Source organism: Girardinichthys multiradiatus, chromosome 2 (assembly GCF_021462225.1).
Source record: "Girardinichthys multiradiatus isolate DD_20200921_A chromosome 2, DD_fGirMul_XY1, whole genome shotgun sequence".
NCBI lineage: Eukaryota > Metazoa > Chordata > Actinopteri > Cyprinodontiformes > Goodeidae > Girardinichthys > Girardinichthys multiradiatus.
Window position 1 is genome coordinate 39,585,224 of NC_061795.1, and position 25,124 is coordinate 39,610,347.

At 38.1% G+C, this 25,124-nt stretch overlaps 1 protein-coding gene across 2 annotated transcripts in view; it reads left to right on the forward strand.

The window, feature by feature from the left end:
- Window positions 1–6,538: 6,538 nt before the first annotated feature.
- The window catches only part of mbtps1 (membrane-bound transcription factor peptidase, site 1), a 43,445-nt gene continuing 24,859 nt past the window's right edge, over window positions 6,539–25,124 (forward strand). Inside the window, exons 1-7 of one of the 2 annotated variants that reach the window (XM_047348983.1) lie at window positions 6,539–6,682; window positions 11,378–11,893; window positions 15,383–15,646; window positions 18,492–18,707; window positions 18,797–18,907; window positions 23,428–23,537; window positions 23,658–23,774. In XM_047348983.1, the coding sequence (XP_047204939.1) occupies window positions 11,689–11,893; window positions 15,383–15,646; window positions 18,492–18,707; window positions 18,797–18,907; window positions 23,428–23,537; window positions 23,658–23,774 (1,023 nt within the window). In that variant the 5' untranslated portion in view covers window positions 6,539–6,682; window positions 11,378–11,688. Of the gene's footprint in view, window positions 6,711–11,377; window positions 11,894–15,382; window positions 15,647–18,491; window positions 18,708–18,796; window positions 18,908–23,427; window positions 23,538–23,657; window positions 23,775–25,124 lie in introns of both variants that reach the window. The other variant, XM_047348974.1, reaches the window with a different exon arrangement.

Consider the following 25,124-nt stretch of genomic DNA (forward strand, 5'->3'; position numbering starts at 1 on the left):
CCAGGTTCAAATTTGGTTACAAAATTGCATTTCAATTGTTTGTCAAATTCCATAGATTGTATGATGCAAGTTGATAAAAAGTTATCCAAGAAAGCCAAGTCGGTTGCATTGAGTCATTGACTTTCCAGAAATCCCTTCTCACGAGCAAGCACATGGCAACAGTGGGCAGATGATTGTCTTTAATTTGAGCCACCGTGGGTGGAACCTCTGCTGCTTTATAAACTCTTAAACCGCCGTCACGTTTGCAGTAAATGGTTGTTGACAAGGACATTTATTCGTTATTTATATGTGAGGTCTGTAACGCTGACCACCACATTCAGAACTCCAAGAAAACAAGTAATTTGTAGAACAGCAGTAAAATCCAGCTTGTTTATATAGTGCCTATTCACAATTAATCTATTCTGAAAGAGTTTAACAAATCTGAAATACTTTACAATACAACGTGTTTCAACTGAACTCTGGTTTTATTAATGTTTACACGGTAATATTTATTTTTTATATGGGGTTGTCAAACTGTAAATTCTGCCAACGTTTCATAGTGATAATGTAGACTGTTTGCTCAGGTGTTCTGTTAATCCTGTAGTAATGAGCTTGGTCTACTACTGCCACCTAGTGGTAGCAACTAGGTGCTGGTTAAAATAACATGGCTGTTAACATAGCAGCCATTTCAAATGTCTCGACTTTTAAACACTACGTGTTTGTTTCGTTCCTTGCTCACAAGTGGTCAGAAGAATGTTGGCTGGAGGTGCATTGACAGAGGATTTAAATGTGTATCATACATGTTATATAGAAGACCTGGAAATCATGCCGCTTTAACAGTCTTTGATTTATTTATTTTTGCCCACATATTAATACTTGGAGAGTTGAGCACTTTTCTTTGGAGGCGCATAGTTCCATAAAGAACCATTGATTAAAGCAAGTTCATCAAAACTGCAAACTATCCTACAGCCAGCAGGGGGCGATCTCTGTGATTGTAATACATTAATGGGAACACAACATATGCTGATTTTTTATTTAGTGCACTGCAGGATTCTGCATTGGTTATTTTATTTAATAAAAAGAAAAAAAATACACTTTTACCAATTTTGTTATCAAACACAGAAGCTTTAAAACTTTAGTAACAACTGTCAGCAAGGATATGTTATTTATGTTTTACCTGCCTGCACAACTCTTGTGTGTGTGCCAAAGAAGTAGCATTTGCCAAAATAAACGAGAACTCGATTAGAAGCAGCCTCCAGAAACAGTTCTTCCATGCTTTCATGGTGCCAAAACCAACAGGTCAGGGCCTTCTGAGAGGTAATGGTTGCAACATCAGGTTGGATCAAGTTTCCCAAAGTAAAAAAAACAGGATGATCTATCCAATGAATCTGAAAAAGGCAAAAACAATCTGAACTTAAATTCAGTTCATGCTGTTATCTCATTCCATAATCTTTTTAGGCCAAGATATAACAAAGATTCATATTGTTCCCCAATTACCAACTACATAAGGCAAAATAAGCTTTATATTTATTAATCTGGGCAATGAGCATCTTGTGGGCATTATCCCCCCTGTCTTAGGCAAGACTTTATGTTGCTGGGTCAAGTTTGTTATTGCAGATGAGTTAATGCCCAATGCATGAGTGCAAAATTTACTCAGTTTCCAGTCTGATCTGCCACTTGTTTCTAACGTCTTAACTAAATATGTCCTGATGGGAAAAATGCTGTTTGTATCGTGGTTATTTAATGTTCAGTAATTTTTCCAGTAAATGATGCAGTGACCTTCCAAGCAGTCTTGTCTAAGCAGTGATTGCAGCCCAGTAACAAAACAACTTGGTCGACTATTAACAAAAGCAACTATTCCTCTGCTGTGCTTCAGCTTTAGTTAGTAGTGAGCTACTTGATATTCCTGATTTTTGGACATATTAATGTTTTCTTGAGAATTACATTTTTTAAATCCTGAAATAATGAAACCGATACTATAACAAGAAACATCTCATGGGGCTCTTACGCTGAATTTGTAATAATACCATGATAATTACGCTAGAAAGGCAAATTAGGCTTAAGGTTCTATAATCTTAGGATAATAAAATGATTAAGCCATTATCAAGCAATAAATTAAATATCAAAGTATCTCAAGATAATTAGATCATGGAACTGTTATCACAACTATGAAGGCAAGAGATCTTGTTTTCTTGAGATATTGAGACCTGTATAATCTCAAAACAAGATCAGGTTCTTGCTATTTTGGGATAATGAGACAGCTACGTCGAGGATGAAAGAGTAATGGTTTGATACTAAAGCTGTGGGCTGGAAAATACAGTTTATTTATATAGTGCCATTTCACAACTATGGATGAGCAATTATTAGCCCGAAACTCTGCCCCCTTGACATACCATCTCAAGATAAAGAGATCATTATGGCAAGATCTTGTTTTCTCGAGATTCATTAATTGTTACTGAAGGCAAAACAAGTTCTAGATCTCATCGAGATGAGATAATTCTGTTGCTATCCGAGCAAAAAAAACGAACCTAATTATCTCTAAATGAATTCATAAAACACAACAGAAATGCTAGCTTAAAGTCTTGTTCCTTGAGGGAAGAACTTTATTTTGTCAAAACAGTAATTAATTTTATCCTAAGATATTGAGAAGATTTATTTTGTTTTCTTGAGATTAAAGAATGGTGGCAAAGCTCCAGATGTCTTTATCTTGAGATGAGACCAATAATGTCAAACAAATTCAAGAGCTTGTTATCTAGAGATGAGATAATTAAGTCATTATCACAACGAAAAACAAGATATCCCCTTACTAGAAAAGATCATAAACTTACCAGGCAATACAAGCTCAAGCTCTTGTTTTTTTAAATAATGGTTCCTTTATCATGTATGTTTAAACAACCTCACAATCTTGATAACTTAAGATAATGAGATGATTATGATAATGAGAAGTACGATTATTAGCTGCCTAAAAACTTTAAGGTCTTGTTATTTCTAAATAATAAGACCATTATGTCAAAACAAGTTTGGGATTAAAAACGGTTATTGCAGCAAAACATGCTCAATATCCTGTGATAGTCTCAATATGTTGAGATAAGGAGATAATAAAAAAAAATAAACAAAAGAGGAACCTGTTATGATTAAATGGGCTTGGATCTCATTTCTTGATGACAACAAAATAATACTGTTATCACTGCAAAACAAGCTTAAGATATCTGGATAAAAGGCACTAGAATTATTATGAAAAAAACGTAACATCTCATTATCTCAATAATAAGATAAATTAATTATTAAGATAATGTGATGAACAAACAACTCTAACATACAAATCGGTTCTGTGCACAGCGTTGGCGTTTTAATGGCTCAGATAATACACGGACTAAAACCTCCAACACAGTGAAGCAACAATCAATTTAAAGGTTTAAAATGTTGTAAAAAATTGACTGAAAATTGGAAAATCTGCCTTAATTTATGCAAAACCATCCACCCTGAAAGAACCAGTTGAAACTTGAGAAGATGATTTCTTCATTAAATGGTCTTATTTTCAGATGGTCTTACACCTCACAGTGGGACAAACTGCACCTGATCATATATGCATTATTGAGTCTAAAGATGAACTCTGTACTCTGAACTCTGACTTTTACAGTCTGAATCATTTCTATTTTTATAAATTTTCTTTGTGTTTAAACTCCCTATCCTCACATAATCAGGAAATGGGAGTACTTGTGAATTCAACAAAGAAACACAAACCTCCAGCTCTATTTTTAATGTACTTTTTTGTTTTCTTTGTAAAAAGGTTGTAGAAGTTAAGTTTAAAATGTATAGAAACCGTTCGTATAGACTTATTTTTCCACCTGGTTTACAGATTACATCAGATGTGACAGTTCCCCTATTGTTTAACCACTTTTATCGAGTCACATCAGTTGACCCTAGGATTTCCATCTTTTTTAATCCTCTCTTTTTGTTATTTTAACCTAATGCTGTTGATTATTGTTAAAGATGGGACCACATGTAAAAATCTTGCTATCAAAAGCATCTTTTATTTAGTTTGCAATGAAGCAGCTGTGATTTTAAAGTAGGTTTTATGTGAAGGATCTCTTGAAGTTGCTTAACTTTATGCAATTATCATTTACGTAAGTCAAAAATCAATAATTTAGAGAGTTGCTTTAGTTAAATTAGAAACAGTTTTAGGATGTAATGCTAAAAAAATACTCATAGCAGTCAATTTTTTCAAAAAAGTCTGCACAGTTGTTTGCATTTTTACGTTTTTGTGATTTTGTGTAAATGCTGTTTTTTTTAAGTAAACATTTCAGTTCAACACAGTTGTTTTGGTGTATCACAATGATGAACTCTTCAAATCCTTTACTTTTAACTTTGTAGATTTGTTTTATTATTGTTTTGTCAGTAAAGCACTCAAACACATCTTTTTGCTTTGTTTCATTTTGTTATTGTTTTAAATCATAAAAAGACTAATATTTCCAATAAATGTGTACATCTATTACTGAGTGCAAAGGCAAAATTGTTGCCAGAATCACTCACGCACTGGACCTTTTCCTGTAATGTCTTTTCATACCATCTTCCATTTCAGTGGAAAGTACATTGCTGCTGAATCAAAATGCCCATTAAGAAGGTAAAAGAAGGTGACGACCAATGTTTGTAAAATTGACCTCTTTAAAATAGGGTTAAAGGCAAAAAATTAAAGTGAGTGTTGGGTTGTATTTTATGGGGACCAGAGATCTTTTGGACTAACAAATTGTCAGCTATCTTTGTGTTACTATAGTTGTATCATCAGCACAGGTGAAACTGTGAAAGAACTAGGCTGAATTCACTATCAATCTTATTAGCACATTGGCTGCTATAGAGGCTAAGGGTGCTAGTAATGGTTACCAAAGAAAAGTATTCATCCATCATCCCTTTGGTTCAAAATGACTTCACATCCAGCAAACTCATGCTAAAAATATTGCAGTTGAATGAGGGGGGCATTATTTGGCTCATCAGGAACATCAAGCTGAGAGGCTCACCTGCAGTGAAGAAACATTCAGGATTTCCAACTGTTTCCAGCAAAAGCAGGAAAATCTGCTCTTGAGGATAGTGCTACAGAAATTTGTTTCCTGTCAGTGCACAGCGTGGGTGTTAAAGCAAAGGCTTTTGGGGCTTGTGACAAAAAGTGCAGCCAAGAAGCCCCTTTGGTCCAAGAAAAACATCAAGGATGGACTGATATTCTGCAGAATGAACAGCAGAAGACAGCTGCAAACTTATTTTATCTGATAAAGCCTCCTGCTGAATACAGAATATCACGTTACAAGGCTAAAGTTAAACAAAATGACCCCACAGATCTTAACCCTACTGAGAATGTAAATATTGACTCTTCACATAAATGTGATGCATTTGCTGATAAAAACTGTTAAAACTCTAATAACATAGATGATACAAAAATCTAAAAATAATGAAGCTACAGAACACATCGTTTGCATCACTACCAAAACTTTTAGCCATGAATGTTCATTCAAATTAATAAGTCTTATTTTGTGTTTGCTTTCGTGAGCAAACAAGGTAATTATTCAATTATTAATGAAAAAAGTATAAATGGAATCAGTCATTTGAAGGAAATGCTGTAGTATTTTTTTTTCCAATACAAGCAGAATGACTGTAAGATATTTCAGCATTTTCAACCACATTTATTAGATATTCATGTAGTATCTTGAAGTGTTATTCTATTGCTGACTGGGAACTTTTCAGCTTTATACGATAAACTGTAAAATAGAAAAGATATGAAATTTAAGACACAATTTAACACCATTTGTCTGTTCTACACTCATTGTAGCACCATCAACATTAAATTATTTAAAGAGGACTCCATGGACAGATTGTATAAATAGTATACATGAAATTCAATGTGTACCCAATAAAATACTATTCAAAATAAGGCAATAAAACTGTGTTATGGATAAAACCATGCAAGTAGTGAAATATTATTTACAATGAATTATTATCATGTAATAAGTAAATCTAATACTTAAAATGATCGGTTCTAAATAAGACATCAATTAGAACCAGAACTGCATTATAAATTATCCTAACTAGTCAATGCTCAGAAAGCCTTTATACTGAAAGAGGAAATCACAACATCAGTAGAATTTTCTATTGAAGTCCAAACTAAATTAGACTAAGGGAAAGCAAATGTAGAAATTGTATATATATATATTGAATAGAATAGAACGTGCTAAATCGTTGCAGCATTATCAAATTAAATAAAGAAAAATTTTCCACTGTGTTTGGACTCTGATTCTCTGCTGTTGAACAGCGCTCTCTACTGGCAGAAACGCAGAACGACTGAACCACAGACTGGACTGAAGCAGATGGAGGCCCCGTGGGTTGCCAGGTTTGACAAGAACCCCAAAACCTATTATTATCGAAGAATTAAGAGAAAAATCGAGATATACCATTAACAGTATAAGAAATTAAGCTATTACTGTGGATCATTAAAATAAAATGAAAAAATTGAGAACCCAATCGTTATCTTCGTAAACAGAAGCTCATAGCATCTCCTGAGTTTGGCTAACTAGTTAGCCAAACATGGCGCCCCGTACAGACCAGGCACTCTGCGGCTGAACCGTCCAGCTTCTCTGCAGCTTTTGTTCGGCGGGCGTTGAACCAGGCATCAACAACGCATTACACGGACACTAAACGAAGTAACGCACAGATAAATGTAAGGCTCATATCGTTTGCGGAGTTTGGTGAGTAAGGAGAGCACACAAACCCCAAACATCTGCTACTAAACACCGCTAAGCTAACGAGCTAACGATCTACATGTGATAAACGCTGGTGACGAAGTGAAGTTTTTCGGCACATTTAAAAGATGTAACGTCAGTGTTCTACTCCGACATCTATAATTTGTCTATGTGTAATAATATTTGCCTTATTTATCCTGTTGAGGTCAGCTGTTTTTTGTTATTAAGGCTGTTGTGGTCCTGTAGCTGTTCAGATGAAAGCTTATATTTTACATGAGAAAGATTTCAGTGGGGTTCTCTTTACCCGGATTTGATTTGTTCTTGATTATATATTTCTGTAAGGTTCGTAAATTTAGTGCAAAGCTATTTTTTCGTTATTAGTTGAATGTATAAAATAGAACTCTAGTACTTTGTACAGATGTCCTTGTAGGTTATTCAGTCCGTTGTTGGTAAATAAGACAAAAATGAAAAAAAAATGGAATCCAATTCTTAGAAAAGACTGTGACATAAAAAAGTGAATTGAAAATCAAAATGTCCACCTTTGCATTACCTGGACAGATGACTGTCATATGCTCAGAATATAAGATGTATCAATGAAGCTCACTTTCATCTAGTCATCCACAGTTTATTAAGGTTTCTCGTTTGCCAGTTGCATCCTTTAAAACTGGAAATAAAAACCTAGTTTGGTTTCTTATTCTTCAGCTCATTTCTTATAGTGTGCTCACAAACATTGTCATGTTGCTTTGAGTTTTCTGTCCTGATGTTTCAATATTTTCCTCGGTCTAACTGGATGTTTTCCTCTTACAACCCGAACTTTTTGTTGCTCCAAATTGTAGACCAAGCTGACTGGGAAAACCAGCATCTTCTGTCTTACTGTTTTATAATCCTTTCAGTTATTTCAGCTGTCACCCCTCCTGTCTGTCAATAAACCATCTGCAGCAGCTCAGTAAGATCTGCTAGGAGTTTTCTGACTGTAGACTTATTTGCATAGTCAATTATATATTTGAGTTAAGTTTTTTTTCTAAAAAGCAAAACATCTGACTCAGCACTCTCCATTAGTTTTGCCAGGGTTTTTTTTATTTTTTCACTAGCTTACACCAAGTATTTCTGATTGTCTTTTTTTTTAATTAACTCTGCTTTCTTTGTCTCAGCTTGTTTTATGTGGTTTGGTGTCGCATGGACACATATGGTTCCAGCCTGTGTTTTACTGCTCAGCCCTTACCAATTGCACTGTTTTTACAGCCCTGAGTTTTAACCAGTAGTCCTATTGTTGACTCTTCCATCCCGGGGGATCCTGCTCTCAGACGGAAGTCCCGATTGATCCTCCTCCCTTTAGGCAAATAGCAGCCAGGGGCTTTTAATTATATCACCTACACCCTTATCATCTTTTTAAAGGGCATTCCAGAAGAATTATGTACTGTGTTATTAGGACTAAGCGGAGGGAGGATTGAAGGTCAGTTGAACCGAGAGTAAGAAACCATTAGGCTAATGATAATGTGTGCTTTTTATGTGCATGGTGTTTAAAAAAAAAAGGAAAACATTAACACCACTATCAATCAGATAAAGAGCACTCAGGGTAAATAAAAGTTAACTGAAGGTAAATGAAACAGACAAAAATAAAACTTAGTCTGTGGAAGTTATACCAAATTTGTGCCTTACAGATGATATTACAATCTGTCTGCTCTGGGAGATCATCAACACACCTTCACTATATCTTCCACCCCTAGTATCAAATATCTTTTCACTACGGTGCTGAAATTATCTGGCTGGAGCAGTACATTTTGCCAAAAGGCATCTATTGCATTGAGACACCATCCAACAGCTTTTTTATTCACAATTATACCTCATTTTGGCATGAGATTACATTGGCACTCATTAGGGAGGTGATGTATTTAACCAGAGAGGGACATCTCTTAAATTAAGTTCACTTTTGAATTCTCTAAAGTCCCGGATGTGGCCTGTGGGGCAGAAAAAACCCAGTTATGGCCACATAATGGCCAAATAAATCAGACATTTGGTATACTGGGCAGCGCTTACTACACCTGAGGTGCTGGTGTCATGATGTACATTTAGCATGTATACGTCTTGCCAAAATGGCTAAACTTCATTAGACTAAAGAATGTTTATTGTCATTATGAACCCATAATAATATTCTTGTTGAGACACTCACAGACAAAAACATAAAACACTTCAGAAAAAGATAAAAACACCTTAAGTCCATAGGAAATCCTTTAAGAAAAGAGAATAAAAACACCCTAAGATGAGCACCTACCGCAGATAAAACACACAAAAAATCCTTAAAACAATAATATTAATATTATATTATTATAATATGAAATATGTACATGGAAATGTAGTTTGATGGATTTATATAAAGTGCAACTCATGCCAGGGAGGTCTATGAAATGGACATTGGTCATGTTATGGACTATTGTCTACAGGGGGACAATTGCCTTCACAGTTTGTTTGTTCTGGATTAGAAATGTCTGTCTAAAAAAGTCCCAATTTAAACATTCTCTACATAATTAAATAAAAATGTTGAAGTTATTATAGATTTGCAAGCTAACTGTACAAACTAGTGCAACAGATGAGCAGCTCTAATATTCCTGCAGATCTTGTTGAAGAGGTGAGGCATCGCCGGAGGAACCTGGTGTCAGAAAATATACTTCAGCAATTCAATCATTTATGCAATTTACATCGACTTTCCACCTAAACACGCCTGGATGGTAAACATTATTTAGATTTGTTTACACTATACTAATTGGCGTAACACCTGGTTTATACTTGCTGTTTCTGTTCTCGCGACTCATGCCAGAAATGCACTGGTGCTGGGTTTGTTTAGGGGGTATGGGGGCGTGGCACACGCCTATTTTTGGAACATACTGTGTGCGACGTCGGTGAGACTCTCCAAACAGGAAGAGCAGCAAGGTAGAGTCTAAAAGCACTTCCTTTTGTACAAGAATATGTACAGTTCAGTACAAACACAGTACATGTTGGATAGATTTGTCCAAATTGGCTAAAAAGTTACACTTATGAGGCCAAAGTTTGTAGTTAGAGTTGTATTATGAATGCAGTTCCTCTGCAGACTCTTCTTCTGCTACCAGTTGTTGAGTACAAATAGTTTTTATCAGTGCCATCTGCTGTTTAAAATAGGTACAGCGCTTCATCTGCGCCTCAAACTAAGGCGTTATAGCGAAGGGGGCATTCTGCACGGCTTAATTCTCTCGGTTCAACTGCTAAACAAAGGCATAAATAAGGCTTTAATCTGCTTTTCTTTGTGTCTCCTTTGCAAAAACAAATCCAACCAGTTAAACACAAATCTTACATTATTAGAAAAGGTGCTGGGTGTGCTTTGTTGTGAATGTGTTTTGTTTAATGTTACAATAGACTTGAGATTTAGACTAGATTTAAGTTAAACACATGATGCTTATTGTGTTGCTGCACGTTCAACTCTAGGACTCTGCAGTTTGCTGAAGTAAACCACTGCAGCCATCAAGCTGCTTGTTTAAAGGATTAGCTAGAAAGCAGGTGTTTAGTATGAGGATTAGTGGTTGCTTAGATAATCAAGAAACGCAAAGTAGTAAAAGAAGACTTGGCAGTGTCGATGCTTCATGTTTTTCAGGCATAAAGGTTGTGTGTGTGTGTGTGTGGTTGGGAGAATACCACAGTTTCAGGTCAGTCAGCTGCTGCTTTGTGTGTCTTTAAATCTGAACAAGGTCAGCTTAGATTTCTGATTAATCTGTGTAGTTTTATAGCCGTTCGAGTTTAGTTGGTTTGTTGGGTCTATGGATGCTATTTTGGTGTAACTTGCTAAATTGTTGTCCTTACAGATTGAACTATTTTATCCTTTATATGTGCTCTAGCCATTAGCAAGGCTGTTCCCAGAGCGAAGCACAAACTTCACTTCTCATGAGAGAATGAATTAAGGAGGGGTTAAAAAACAGCATCATTGTACGCCTCTCTGCACCCAACACCTCCCTTCCTTTCCTTTGACTCAGTGGAAGAAACAGTCCCGTCTGTAGTCAAGGACTTTGTGCTGATGCAGTTTTCTCCAGCAGTAGGAAATTCAAAGGTATAGATTGGTTTGCAGATTTCTAAACTTGCGTTGAGATAAACTGTAGAGATTAAGTTGTGATATGTTGTTTCTGCTGGGGTTTTTTTCTTCTAAGGATTATATCACATTCGGTAAAATTGTGTCGTTTTTAATCCAACATAAAATTAAAGAAATACAACAATATACCCATTCATGCATTTAAGTATTTCCAAAGTTTTATCTGAATTTTATTAAATTCAAAAATGTGTCACAGTGCTTGATGTTTGTTGATGTGTTGATTGCCTGAAAATGGTGGGAGCTCTTAGTTTTGATTCTTTTAATAAATATGGGGAATATTAATATCATTTATTTATTGTTCTTTTATTTTTATGTATATTTGACCTACCGATCAAGGGAAAATTGGGGGATTCCAATTGCTGGATGAGTGATTGGTGCATCTGTAGTTTAATTTACTCATCCTCGAAAATGAATAAACACTTGATTTAATTTCCTAGAAAGTGTTTTGCAAAGGTGATTTCAGACCCTAGAAATATGATTGTTTTATTGTAGTGTCAAGATGAACTGTGACAGATCATTTGTACTGTTGTTCAGATTCTGTTCTTTGTCTCTTTCATTTCAGGTAACAAACAAAAGAAAGAGTCACCAGCATCGTTCCCTGTCATTGGTACCGCTGTCCTCCCATCCATCATCTCCTCTTCCTCTGGCTGCTCCTCTTCCCAACATGGCAACAGTGTTTGTTCTCTGGCGGCGTCGCTGAGCCACCGCTCTGGACCGCCACCATGGAGAGAAAACGGAGAAAGAAATTAATCTAGCTTCCCAGGCTTTTTGCAATATGGACTCATCTTTGGAGCTGTGGACCTGAAAATGTTCCGTCTCGACCTCTGATTTGATACTGATGTAATACTTGTGCTACTTTTTTAACGAGCCAAAATGGTTCTGCTTTCGTTGCTGGCATCCGTGTTTTTGGGGCTGCTGGCGGGCCTCTTGCCTGTGGTGGGGATGGAGTCGGAACAAGAAGCAAACCCCAGATCCAACTATCAGCTCCCCAACTTGGAGCAACTCCCCTCGCCAGCTGGTTCCAACTGCTCCCAGTTGACCCTGAAACTGGAGTTTTCTTCCGAGGTGGTAGAAAATGGTAAGAAACTGTTTTAATTAATCATTGTTTGACATTTACTGAACATCTGTTGTTGGGACAGTAATTACAGCACAAAAACACTGACATTTTTTGTGTTTTTTATTTTTTGGCTTGTTGGGAAGAATTTTAACTGATTTTTTTGCTGAAAACGACGCATTACAATAGTTTTGTAGAATCAAAATCATTTTTATTTCCCACGTTTGTGTACATATCAGAATTTGACTTTGGTTCCACTTTGCTCTCAGTGAAGACATTTGAAATATAAATCAACAGTACAGACCAAAGGTTTGGACACACCTTCTCATGCAAAGAGTTTTCTTTATTTTCATAACTATGAATATTGTAGCTTCACACTGAAGGCATCAAAACTATAAATTAACATGTGGAATTATATACTGAACAAAAAAGTGTGAAACAACTGAAAATATGTCTTATATTCTAGGTTCTTCAAAGTAGCCACCTTTTGCTTTGATTACTGCTCCGTACACTCTTGGTATTCTGTTGATGAGCTTCAAGAGATAGTCACCTGAAATGGTTTTCCAACAGTCTTGAAGGAGTTCCCAGAGATGCTTAGCACTTGTTGGCCCTTTTGCCTTCACTCTGCAGTCCAGCTCACCCCAAACCATCTCGATTGGGTTCAGGTCCGTTGACTGTGGAGGCCGGGTCATCTGGTGCAGCACCCCATCATTCTCCTTCTTGGTCAAATAGCCCTTACACATCCTGGAGGTGTGTTTGGGGTCATTGTCCTGTTGAAAAATAAATGATGGTCCAACTAAATGCAAACCGGATGGATTAGCATGCCGCTGCAAGATGCTGTGGTAGCCATGCTGGTTCAGTATGCCTTCAATTTTGAATAAATCCCAAACAGTGTCACCAGCAAAGCACCCCCACACCATCACACCTCCTCCTCCAAACTTCACGGTGGAAACCAGGCATGTAGAGTCCATCCGTTCACCTCTTCTGCGCCGCACAAAGACACGGTGGTTGGAACCAAAGATCTCAAACTTGGACTCATCAGACCAAAGCACAGATTTCCACTGGTCTAATGTCCATTCCTTGTGTTCTTTAGCCCAAACAAGTCTCTTCTGCTTGTTGCCTGTCCTCAGCAGTGGTTTCCTAGCAGCTATTTTACCATGAAGGCCTGATTCACACAGTCTCCTCTTAACAGTTGTTCTAGAGATGTGTCTGCTGCTAGAACTCTGTGTGGCATTGACCTGTTCTCTAATCTGAGCTGCTGTTAACCTGCGATTTCTGAGGCTGGTGACTCGGATTAACTTATCGTCCGCAGCAGAGGTGACTCTTGGTCTTCCTTTCCTGGGGCGGTCCTCATGTGAGCCAGTTTCTTTGTAGCGCTTGATGGTTTTTGCGACTGCACTTGGGGACACTTTCAAAGTTTTCCCAATTGTTCAGACTGACTGACCTTCATTTCTTAAAGTAATGATGGCCACTCGTTTTTCTTTACTTAGCTGCTTTTTTCTTGCCATAATACAAATTCTAACAGTCTATTCAGTAGGACTATCAGCTGTGTACTGTATCCACCTCCTGCACAACACAACTGATGGTCCCAACCCCATTTATAAGGCTTGAAATCCCACTTATTAAACCTGACAGGGCACACCTATGAAGTGAAAACCATTTCAGGTGACTACCTCTTGAAGCTCATCAACAGAATGCCAAGAGTGTGCGGAGCAGTAATCAAAGCAAAAGGTGGCTACTTTGAAGAACCTAGAATATAAGACATATTTTCAGTTGTTTCACACTTTTTTGTTCAGTATATAATTCCACATGTGTTAATTCATAGTTTTGATGCCTTCTATGTGAAGCTACAATATTCATAGTTATGAAAATAAAGACAACTCTTTGAATGAGAAGGTGTGTCCAAACATTTGGTCTGAGATATTAGCTGCCTTTTTCCTGACCATAGACCTGTTCAGGTCCTAGATGGAGGGAAGGTCAGCCCTGATGATCCTCTCTGCAGCCCTGAGTGCTAATAAAAAGTGCTCCCCAGTCTCACCTGCTGCTGCCAGTCAGTCAGGAAGCTGGTGATCCACTGACAGGTAGAGGCTGGTGCTGTTAGCTGGGTGAGATACTGGTGGAGGATGTCTGGGTAGATGGTGTAAAAGGCAGAGCTGAAATCTACAAACAGGATCCTGCCGTACATCCATGGGTGGTCGAGGTGGTGCAGGGTGAAGTGTAGTCCCAAGTTGAATGCTTCTTCTGCAAACCTGTTCACAAGAAGTAAATTGCGAGGGTTCCAGCAAGAGGCCTCAAATGTCCTTTAGATACTTCAATAAGTCGCTCAAAGGATTTCATGACCACAGACCACAGGGTGACAGGTGTGTAGTCATTTAACCTCGTGATGGTACGTTTCTTGCGGACCGGGATGATGGTGGAGTGTTTGAAGCACGAGGAAAGCTTACAAAGCTCCAGAGACAAGTTGGTGAAATATTGGTAAACAAAGCAATGGTAAAACACTTAAATGCAATAGTAAAATGTAAAAAAATAAATAAATCTGGCAAATATTTATACCAAATGTAATATTATACAACAGGATGTCAATCTAGATTTTACAGTGATTGCTGTGCCAATAAAAATATGTTAAATAAGAAAAGTTTGCCACAGAATAATCTATTTTAAGGTTTGGAAAGTCTTGGGCCTTAGACCTGTCTCTTCACCATACTAACAATTAGAAAATGTGGAGTTAAGGGCTAGAGATGAGGGACAACGGTTGAAATGGGATTCAGCCATTTCTACATACCAACTTTTTGTTTGGAAGTCCTGCCGGGAACGTGTTTTTGTAACATTTGATGTCCACCAAACTGTACTGGGATCTTAATTGTACCCGTGAGAGACAAAGCTCAAGCTTTTTTGAAAAATATGTGGAAGAGCTCATACCCACTTTAAAGTTCGGTAGATAATCTATGATGCTATGGGCCTATTTCTCTTTTAAAGTGGCTGAGACCCTTAGTAGAGTGAATTCTATAATAACTTCCAGTACTTGTAATACAGAAATCGGGTGGAGGAAAATGAAATGAAAAACTTTCAACTGCATTATGATGCAAAGTTATGATCTGCCGTTATATGAACAAAGCAACTGTGTCCCCAACCTCAGTCTCCAGATCTGAAACCAGAGAACCTGCTGGATGACAGTTAAAAGCAAGATGCAAATTTATAGTTGTGCAAATTTGTTTGATCTATTCAAAATGGTAAATTTGACGTGCCTGCCATTTGGTTCTTAAACAAATAAACATTTGAACTACCAAAACTTAGTTTTTTAATTCACTGACTATAAAGACTAAGGTGATAAAACAGGTTGGTACTAATGACCAGGTTTGAAGTTCACATTACCCACTTAAGTTGCTGGCACAGTCTGTGTGACTATGCAAAACATTTGGGAAGCCAACATTTTGTTAAACATTGAAAAGAATGCACAGTAACACTGATTCATTTACTGCTCTTTAACCTATTCTGCTCTCTGTGTCTTTGTAGAGTACATTGTAGCCTTTACGGGGTATTTTTCAGCCAGAGCCCGCAGCCTGTACATCAGCAGCGCCTTGCGGGGAGCTGGAGACAAAAAACTGGAGTGGCACATTGTTCCCAGAGAGAACCCGGCGTCAGACTTCCCCAGCGACTTCGAGCTGGTCCACATCCGACAAGCTTCATCCAGCAGCCTGCTGACTTTAGAGGACCACCCTTACATCAAGAGGGTGACGCCGCAACGCAAGGTTTTACGATCCCTCAAATACATTCCCTGTAAGTCGCACAGCAGGGTGTCATTGTGTAAGGATAAGGATCAGATTTTCAGACCTGGCACAGCTGCCTGAGAAATCTCTTAACTCTGAACAGATACAAGATGCAGTTCAGCTGCTGCTTTTCACAGACTGTCTTTGTTTGCTCTCTGAGACGGTGCATTTCTGTCCTCACAGAGAGTTTGTGCCGCAGCAGAGGATTGTGTATCTCGATACAAAGTGCAGGGCCGATCCTGGTGTGCTGATGGGTCTAAGGTGGTGTTGAAGGGGGATGGGAAGTAGGACACAGAACATCTGTTAGCTCTCTTTGGGTGGGAGAAAGTGAGTCAGAGTGGGCAGGAGGGGTACGCCCATGAGCCTGGCACTGGATGAAAGGCTTCAGTGTGCCCCTAGCAGCTTAAAACATGCTGTATCACTATACAGCAGTCAGTACTAGTCAGTACTTTTTTCATTGCAATTACAGCTACAAGTTGTTTAGTGTTTGTCTCTACCAGCTTTTTGTGTCTAGAGACTAATAATTACTCCAATTCTATGCAAAATAGCTCAAGCTCAGTCAGACTGGACGAAGAGCATTTGTGAACACCAATATAAGTCTTGCCTCAGATTCCCGGTAGAATTTAGGGTCTGGACTTTGACTGGGTCACTCTAACACAGGAATATGCATTGATTGAAGCCGTTGTATTATAGCCCTGGCTGTAGTTCTCCTGCTGGAAGGTGAATCTCTGCCTTAGTCTTAAGTCTGTTGCAGCCTCTAAAAGGTTTTCCTCAGTAATTGGCTTGTATTTAGCACTGTTAGTTTTTTGCCATACATAATCTTTGTATGTAGGCCAAATGTTTATTATTTTTTGTAATCAGATTAGAGCACACACAGGTGGGCTCTATTTACCAATTATGTCATTTCTAAAGGCAAGTCAGTGTGCTCTAAGAGGGTTAGATTAAAGGAGGTCAAAGGTGCATTGCGAGCAATGCATCATTTTGGGGCGACAGTGGTGACGTTGGTAGCGGTTCGTCCTGTAACCGGTGGGTTGCCGGTTCCAACCCACTTTGTCTGTGGCAGTCGTTGTCTCCTTGGGCAAGACATTTCACCTGCCTTCCTGCTGATGGTGGTCAGAGGGCTCGGTGGTGCCGATTGGCATCCTTGCTTCTGTCAGTGTGGCCCCGGGCCGCTGTGGCTACAATGTAGCTTACCACTGTCGGTGTGTGAATGAGTGGATGACTGATTGTAGTGTAAAGCGCTTTGGGATCCTTAGAATTGATAAAGCACTATACAAGTACAGGCCATTTACCATTTTCTTACAGTTTCACAATTATTCACTGCTTTTTATTGGTCTGTTACACCAAATTCAAATAAAACACATCAACATCAGTGCCTCTGTGTCACTTTTGCAACAACTCTTCATTATCTGCTTGTATTTTATGTGCAAATCATTATAGAATGCATGTGGTGAAGGGTTTGGTTCAATTTCCTGAAAGTGCCATCTAAGTGCCATCACACAACAGTGTTGGAGGGTGAAAATGTGGTATTTCAAACAAACTAGAATCATCTGGGGAAACCGATGGAGATATTGCAGAACAGGATCTGTCATGTTTCACTCAATGATTGGGCAAATGCAGTTGATTGACATCTGTGGTGATTTACTTAGAAAACATGAGGAAGGTTGAGTGCAGTTTAAACATGAGCTTCAGCTGCATTACACATACATTTAACTTGTCAGTTATATACCTTGTCTCAAAAAGCAAGGAAAAAAAAGATGGAGCCACACACGGCTCTGATGGGCATATACCATCGCAGCACCACGCCATCACTCTCCTTAGGAGGGATCGTCTCATCTCAATCCAAATGTGGATCCGCTTTAGCAAGAAATCATTATGAGAACTGACTCACACGACTTGGTGGCGCCATATAGTCTCTGTTGCTTATTAGATCTCTGGGATTAAACATTGGGTATGACATAAATGTTTCTCTGTTCAGCCCTCAACTCTTTAATTCGTTAATCGTTCTTGTCGAACCTAGCTTAATGCATATGCTTATAACATGGTGTTTTTCCTGTTACTTGTGTCAGGGTTATAGTGTTTAATTACACCTTTTATCGTATATTAGTAGAAATTATGGAACAATTGGAAAACTGTAAAGAGTTTTCAACGTATTGTTGGTGTGGTTTAAAATCCTTCTAACGAGATGCCAGAGAAAGTGCCGGACTGGCCAGAGTTTTCTACAAGTACATGGGGCATAGAGTAATTTAGTTTACCCACCTGCTGCTGCACACTGAAAAACTAGCTGGCTTCAAAAAAATCTCATACACCTTTGTTTTGCTTGCAGGAAAGTCAAATGTGCCTGTTTTGAAATATGTTTGGTCACAAAAACACATTTAAACACAAAACCACGTTTTAAACTTTGGTGAGAATACCATGAAACTATAAAACTGTTGCATTGTTACTCAAGACTGCCATACCATGAGGGTCGCGTACAGGTCCACACCTTCCTGGTCTCTGACTCCTGCTTTAAAAGCATCGGAACACTGCGCACCGTTTTGCTGTTGCTTATTAATCATCTGATGATGATTTATTCCTTCACGGTGACTGGGATTATGGAAGGATGGTTTTAAATTAGGCACTGTGATGAGCCACACATTTTATCATGAATCTTTTGTGATGAGAGTGATCAGAATTAGATCAGTGTCATAATCTTAACAAAATGATTGGCTGCATGTTGGCAAGTTGATAAAAATGAACTTGACCGACATTATCTTAAAACAGATTTTGAGGTTAAAGCACCTAAATTATCAGGAATCGGTATGACTGTATTTTTGCTCTCTGTTCTCATAATTTATTTGTTTTTGTCTTCATAGCACCTGAACCCGCTGCACCCTGCAATGGCACACCTGACTCCCAAAAATGGCAGTCGTGGCAGTCGTCTCGGCCCTTCAGGCGAACCAGCCTGTCGCTCGGCTCGGGTTTTTGGCACGCCACCGGTCGCCACTCCAGCCGCCGGCTGCTGCGTGCCATCCCCCGCCACGTTGCTCAGATCCTGCAGGCAGATGTTCTGTGGCAGATGGGACACACTGGTAAGAAAGTGACTTTTACCTCCAAGGTGAAAAAGTATCTATAATAATCTTAGCTCTTCTTCCTAATAAAATCTGTTTCTGGTGTTCAGGTTCTGGTGTGAAGGTAGCAGTTTTTGATACAGGTCTGAGTGAGAAGCACCCACATTTTAAGAACGTGAAGGAAAGAACAAACTGGACTAATGAAAAGACTCTGGATGATGGTGAGGAGGAATAACATTTTTTGAAAAAAGTCATAATGATGATTAACTTTTTAGTCAAATGTTTACTTATTTTATCGACTGAGAACAGAAAGATATGGAGATAAGAGAAGCTTTATTGCTCATTTTTGTATTAAGATATTGCATAACAGGGTTTGTAGAGGGGATAATTTGTTTTTTTTTAAGGTCTTTCTTTTGTCTGTTTCTGTTATGGTGGGAGGGCTTAAATAAAGTGCTGATTGGGCCTTTGTTCTCAGTCTGTTTAGACCAGGCTGCTCCTGACATTTCTGGCTGTTCTTACTTCCTCCACATAGCAGGCAGCTCTGTCCGATTTATTTATTTATTTTTTACTTTATTTATTCAGTTTTTATTTAATTGGCTTTAGAAATCAGTTATTTTTAATTCAATTCGGTTTATTTATATAGCGCCAATTCACAACACATGTTGTCTCAAGGCACTTCACAAAAGTCAGGTACATACATTCCAATTAATCCTAACCATTGAACAGTGCAGTCAGAGTTAGTTATTTATTCAAATTGGATAAAAAGTTTTTCTGTCTAAGGAAACCCAGCAGATTGCATCCAGTCAGAGACTTGGAGCATTCCCTCCTCCCAGATGAGCATGTAGAGACAGTGGACAGTCACTGGTGTTGACTTTGCAGCAATCCCTCATACTGAGCATGCATGTAGCGACAGTGGAGAGGAAAAACTCCCTTTTAACAGGAAGAAACCTCCAGCAGAACCAGGCTCAGTGTGAGCGACCATCTGCCACGACCGACTGGGGGTTTGAGAGAACAGAGCAGAGACACAAAGAGAACAAAGAAGCACTGATCCAGGAGTCCTTTCTATGGGAAGGAAAAGTAAATGTTAATGGATGTAGCTCCTTTAGTCGTTTCACCTAGAAAGAAAGAACAGATAAACTCTGAGCCAGTTTAGGTTAGAGTCTGAAAGAGAGCACATAGAGTTAGTTACAGTAAAAGCTCAGTCAATTTCCATGTCTAGGAGAGAGAAAGGGTTAAACACTAAAAGACAGGGCTATGTGGATCATCGGTAGAGGGTGAGCATCTGTTTGTTATCACCTTGATTGGGCCATGTGATTCAAGCCAAAAAAAAAAAAAAAAAATCCAATACCCCCAAACTGCTTGCATTGTTTGATGGAGCAAGATCAGCCATGTTTAAATAAACTGGGAATATTGGACCCAGTCTGCACCTGACATCAAACCACACTCCTACCACACCTTTAGAGTCATTTCCAAGTTAGAAAAATGTACTGGAGTCCCTCCTCGGGTATAAAATCCAGCATACTGCCAAGTTGGAGTCCAGCTTTAATTAGGCTTCTCCAAGATCAGTTGGGGTCAAAATAAAAGTAGTCCAACATCACACACCAGATAAAGTTTTTGGTAGAAAATATACTTCTATGTGGCAAAAACGTACCTCTAGGTGTAGTAGAGTAATAGAAAACCAGCAGACCCAACAGTCATGACGCACATGCTGCTGATTCTGTGTAGCTGATTTATTTATTTAAAGGTGTGTTTTCAAAATAATAGCAGTGTAGAGTTCAATCAGGGAGGTTATTTATTCTGTGAAAAGCCAGGTGTTAAACAGGCGGCCCTTATTTAAGGACAAAACCAGCAATTGTTGTACATGCTGATAATCATGTTTTTCTTCCTTCAAATCTTAGTACAATGGTCTGTTCCAGACATTGTTCAGAATAACATTTCAGTTCGATTAAAAAGCTGATTGACGCTACGCTGCTAAAACTAATAACCAAAACCAGAAAGATGTGAAGAAAAACAGCATGCGATTAAGAGTTTGTGATTTGCCCAAAAAATGCTTTGACTGGCTAAAAGAGAAATGGTGAAAGTACAATTGTTCTTTTTGGATCTTGGGGGCCGCAGACAGTTTGTGACGACTCCAAACATTGAAATTAAGGCCAAAGTTCAGCCTGAAGCAACGTGGCCATCGTATCATGTTATGTAGATGTTCCTCATACTATGGTGTCATGCCTATTTATCACCTACCAGAGATCAAGGATCACTTTACAACCATTAGAATATTAGTAGAGGTCACGTACTCCCATCCCGGAGAGAAAATGCCTCTGAAACTGCTGTTTCAGCAAGACGGTAACCTCAATCACACCAGCAAGCCATCAGAATCGTGGTCCCAGACCAACAAGAATAACATTATGGAGTGGTCAGCTCAATTTCTAGACCTTTATCCAGCTGAAAACTTGTGTGGTGACATCAAACATGCTGTATCTGAAGCAAAACCAACAAATGAGAAAGAAAGAGAAAAAGTGGTTGTACAGCTAAATATTTGTTCAGCAATTCTCAGTAAGACTAAATCTTCAAACATTTTCAGCTTCAAAAATATGAGTTTGAGTTGCACACATTTGTGAGAAACGAATATTCTTGTTTCCTCACAACAAATTAGATAAATCCTTCAGGTTTTGATTTGGACTATAATATGCTTTGTGGCTACTACATTTGCATGTGTAGAAATGAAAGCTGCCATAGTAATATTGAGCCTTATTTGCTGCTATGAAACAAACTAATATTGTTTTTAACATAACAATGTGTAACATCCTGCAGTAGTAAAACGTATTTTAGTCCTCTGACTGTTGATTGGTGGCACTTTTTGTGAGCTTGTTCCATTACTGTTGAAAACCACAGAATGTGGAGAAATATGTCATTGGCTTGAACTAGTAATAGTAGTTAGACTGGTCACTGACGACAATTGGCAAATGCCATTAATTGTCCTCTGACTTGCAACTAGAATAAACTTAACTCAAGTGGGACATCATTTCCAGACTGGAGCTACAACTACCAAGACATTTCAAACACAGCATATATTTATAAAGTCTGAACAGAAAAACAAATATTCAGTCTAAAACAGATGTTGTCACATTTTAAAACTTTGTTTCATGTCTTAACATTTTGCACAAAATTAAATGTTTAAAACAAACACCGTTTTAAGGGATTAAGTTGGAGAATATTTAGTTGTATTGATTTGACTTTTTCATGCACAGTTTACTGAACCTTTAGAATATACCTTTTAGATAGATGGATAGATTTGATGCTTTGATTTTGTCACTGTGGGGGAAATTTGTCGTGGACTGCATGTGCTACAATTAAAACCGCCACCATATTTATAAAATACAATAAATACACATTAAATGCACAAATTGCACATTTACACCCACAGTAAATGCAGAAAACACACATATTACTCGGTTGCTCAATAAAACACACATTGCACCAAACCTCATACATTCCATACAATAATTAATAAACAACAATAAACAAAAATACTGTAAAAAACCTGGAAGAACTTTGTATAATTGAGCACAGAGAATAGATCCAGTTAGGGGAGCAAAAATAATACATGGCAGTAAAGTTGCCTTATTTCTGGGTTGTAAACTCAGCTCATTTTAATCTGCCTGAGCTGAACTTTGAACTAGTTCTGGTTAGATATAACTTTGCACAACACTGAACTTTGATCTTTCTTAACACTAACTGCTAATTATTAGTATTATGATTACCTCTGCCATCATGTATGTCTGAGCAGAAGACAAGTTGTGCTTTGCCCCAACCTTAAAGCCGATAAAGTCAAAGATTTCCCCCTTTATCACTTGTGCTCATTTCCCAAAAGCACTACAGCACCAATCAGATGTCTGTGCGCATTTGTTTTGTCCAGGCTCAAGTGATAAACGGGTCCAAAGGCAAAGGCTGATATGGCAAAATTACATTTCTGGTGTAAAAAATACTTCACGTATTTCATGTAAAAAATACTTCTTTTATTTTCTGTTTTCATTAATTATTCCATGGTTCCTTCACAGCCTGGAAATGTCTGGAATTTGATTTCAGTATTTTTATTGGCCTGAATAAGTATGTAACAAGAAAATGAGAGAGTGAAAGCATATTTCCTTTCCATTTCCTTTGTTTTTTTTGGCATCCTTCCTCCCTCTCCTGATTCTTGTGCCCTACCTTTCTTCTTTCTGTCCTTCCTTCCTCACTTATGATCTACTTCAATTCCTTCCTTGTTACCTTTTTTTGTTCCTTCCACCCTTGGGTTCTTCCTTCCTGATTTCCTTGTTTTTTACTTCTGTTCTTATTCCCGTCCTTTCTTCTTTCTGTCCCTATGCGCTTCGCTCCTTCCTTTCTTCTTGTCTCTTTTGTTTTTGTGTTCAGAGTTTGGGGTTTTTCCAGGTTTCATATTTAAAGCCTTACCACTGTAGATATATCTGCAATAAACTCATTGTGTTTTTTGGTGTTTTAAATTTTAAAATGAGCTCTGGAAACTTGAGTTTGTAAAGTTCTTGCATGAGTTCAGAGTTTATGCATGAAAACTGTGTAGGAACCGTGATTATTATCAGTCATCTTTATTTTAATTTGAAGCGATATTTGTGTAATGATGCATAATCTGAATTGTGAACCCAAAGGCATGCTAAGGTGTGACTGGTTGAGCATTTTCAGATGATCTTGTTAGAGCTGCTCATGATGGACTGCTCGTCCTGTTTTTCAGGCCTGGGCCACGGTACGTTTGTAGCAGGAGTTATTGCCAGTATGAGGGAGTGTCAGGGCTTTGCCCCCGACTCTGAGCTCCACATCTTTAGAGTGTTCACCAACAACCAGGTACAGACAGCATATTCTCACTACATACACCTTTTGTTTTATTTTATCTCCATTCAGGGAAACAAAACTCCAAATTCTGCCTCAAATGAAACCAAAATATGTGCTGTTTTCACATTTCAGGTTTCCTACACCTCATGGTTTCTAGATGCTTTTAACTACGCCATCCTGAAGAAAATTGATGTTTTGAACCTCAGTATTGGTGGACCTGACTTCATGGACCATCCTTTCGTTGATAAAGTAAGGCATACAAATGGGTGTAGCCTAGGTTTTTTTTTTTTCCCAAAACGTTGGTGTGGCTGCTGATGAAGCTCTATGAAGCATACTTCAATACAACAACCTAATGAGACAAAGCAGGTCAACATTTAGTTCAAACAGGTCAAGCCGGGCGTCTGAAAACATGTACAACAACGTGCTTTTTAAGGTGTTCCTCCCTCCCCGGTGAGTTCAAAAACATGTCGGTTGTTTCCTGAAACAGTCATTAGAGTTTAATTAACCTTTCTTAAAATACATAAATTGAACAAGCAGAACACCCTTTTATGCCGTCTGTTTTTCAGGTTCATTGTGAAGTTTCAGATCCTTTCACTGTCAGCAACTTTTTCAGTTTTTCTATACATTGGAGGACCCTAGTTCTCTGTATTGTACCTGCATTGGGAATAAACATTTGGAGCAAATATATTATTTTAAAATCAGTTGCTGTAATTGCCTTTTTTTTAAAGATTTTTACCTTACACAAACAAAAGCAAACCATGTACACACATAGAAAAGACATTGAGAGTCGTTTCTGCTTCTCACTTGCTAATAAAATGTGTATTAGTGCAGCACAAAACGATTCAGCACTGTCAATTTAAAAAAGAATATGTTTTGTTTTCGTTTTATTTAAAATAGGTTTGTTAAAAATTATTTACACCCTTCTCAATCATCCCTGGAAACGTCTGTATTGTCATTACAGCAATCCAAGCAATGTTGTATTTAATGACCAGCTTTGCCTGTTTTCACTAGTATTTTGACAATTTCTCTTTGATGAGTGCTGAGTCTTTTGAGGTTGGAAGGCCTCCTTGCCATCACCCTAATCTTTAGCTCCCTCCACAGATTGTCTATCTGACAGATTACTTGTGATCCTAATAATTAAAGTTAGCTTGACCTTGAAACCTAAATCTGCCAGGGTTATGAATAATTTGGGCTGAACTCAATGCTGTCGCTAATTCCCTCATTTTTCACCGGTACAAGGGATCATAGTGGAGTTAGATAGCTGTTCATACAGGGTCTAGCTCAGTATTTGTTTCCCACAGCTTGATTGTCAGAAATTGAGACTTTTTGTCTGGTAGCCGTTGCGCTTAAAATCATTGTTCATATTTGTTTTGTCCAGCGTGTGAAAGCGTCTCTCTGAAATTAAGCTGATTTTTACTAACCTCAATACCAGGTCCATCAAAGATCTTATTGTTTCTTGATGTGTTTAAAATGTACTTAGATTTAAGGGAAAATAACACTGTTAAGTACCATGTGAAATATGACTGAGAAATCCCCCTAAACTGTGAAAATTTAAGGATGGAAAACTTTAGAAATAGAAACTCTTCAGATGTTTAAAAT